Below are 764 nucleotides of genomic sequence, written 5' to 3'. Positions count from 1 at the left end.
TCCAAAACATCAATACCACAAGGGAAGCAAATGCCTTACATTTCTGTCAAAGTTTAGATACTGCTGTATTGGCTGCCCTTCAGCTGCTGAAGGCTCTAAGAGACTGTCAGGGCTCTGCACAAGGACGAACTTGCCCACAACAGACTCGAGCCAATTGTACTTTGTCAGATACCACACTTCGACAGGAGACCTGTGATTGGTGAATGGGTGGAGGTTCTCGCGTGTCATTGGCCAACTCTCCGCCGGTCGGACCTGTGTTTTGAGGGAGACACCGACGGCGCATAGGCCGCCTCCCATTGGCCATTGGGTTGCGGGTCGCGCGGCGATTGGCTGTGCCGCGGCACGAACGGGTAAGGCAGCTGGAAGATGATTGGTGGGATGGGGCAGCCCGTGGGCGGAGAGAGTCACGTGCGGGTTAAGGTGGGGAGGCCGTCGGCGGTATTGAGTCGCCGCCTGCCTGGTAGCTGCTGTGCTGTCAGGACACCCGCTTGTAGTTAGTCGCCATGACGCGGTTCGGAGCCTCTCACCTCGTTGTGCTGCTTGTTGCTGGTACGTCTTGCCTAGTGGGGATTGAGGTGGGGAGTAAAGCCTGTTGGAGGGCGCTGAGGTGCCTTGCTTTCCTTTCCGACTGACCGGGGTGTGTGTGTAGAGCAGCACCGGTGCCCCCCTCTTTCTCCTTCACACGCCCGCCTCTCATCTTAATTCCTCCCCTTCTCCACCCCCCCACCTTACCTTACCCACCCCAACCTCACCTTTCTCCCACT

At 58.0% G+C, this 764-nt stretch overlaps 1 protein-coding gene across 4 annotated transcripts in view; it reads left to right on the top strand.

The window, feature by feature from the left end:
- The first annotated feature begins 400 nt into the window (after positions 1-400).
- The window catches only part of lamp2 (lysosomal-associated membrane protein 2), a 25,531-nt gene continuing 25,167 nt past the window's right edge, over positions 401-764 (top strand). For all 4 annotated transcript variants that reach the window (XM_043704816.1, XM_043704818.1, XM_043704820.1 and 1 more), the window contains exon 1: positions 401-549. In XM_043704816.1, the coding sequence (XP_043560751.1) occupies positions 504-549 (46 nt within the window). In that variant the 5' untranslated portion in view covers positions 401-503. The remainder of the gene's footprint in view (positions 550-764) is intronic.

The sequence above is a fragment of the Chiloscyllium plagiosum genome, chromosome 15 (genome assembly GCF_004010195.1).
Source record: "Chiloscyllium plagiosum isolate BGI_BamShark_2017 chromosome 15, ASM401019v2, whole genome shotgun sequence".
NCBI lineage: Eukaryota > Metazoa > Chordata > Chondrichthyes > Orectolobiformes > Hemiscylliidae > Chiloscyllium > Chiloscyllium plagiosum.
The sequence above is the reverse complement of the archived record's forward strand: the minus strand, read 5'-3'. Positions and strand labels throughout refer to the sequence as shown.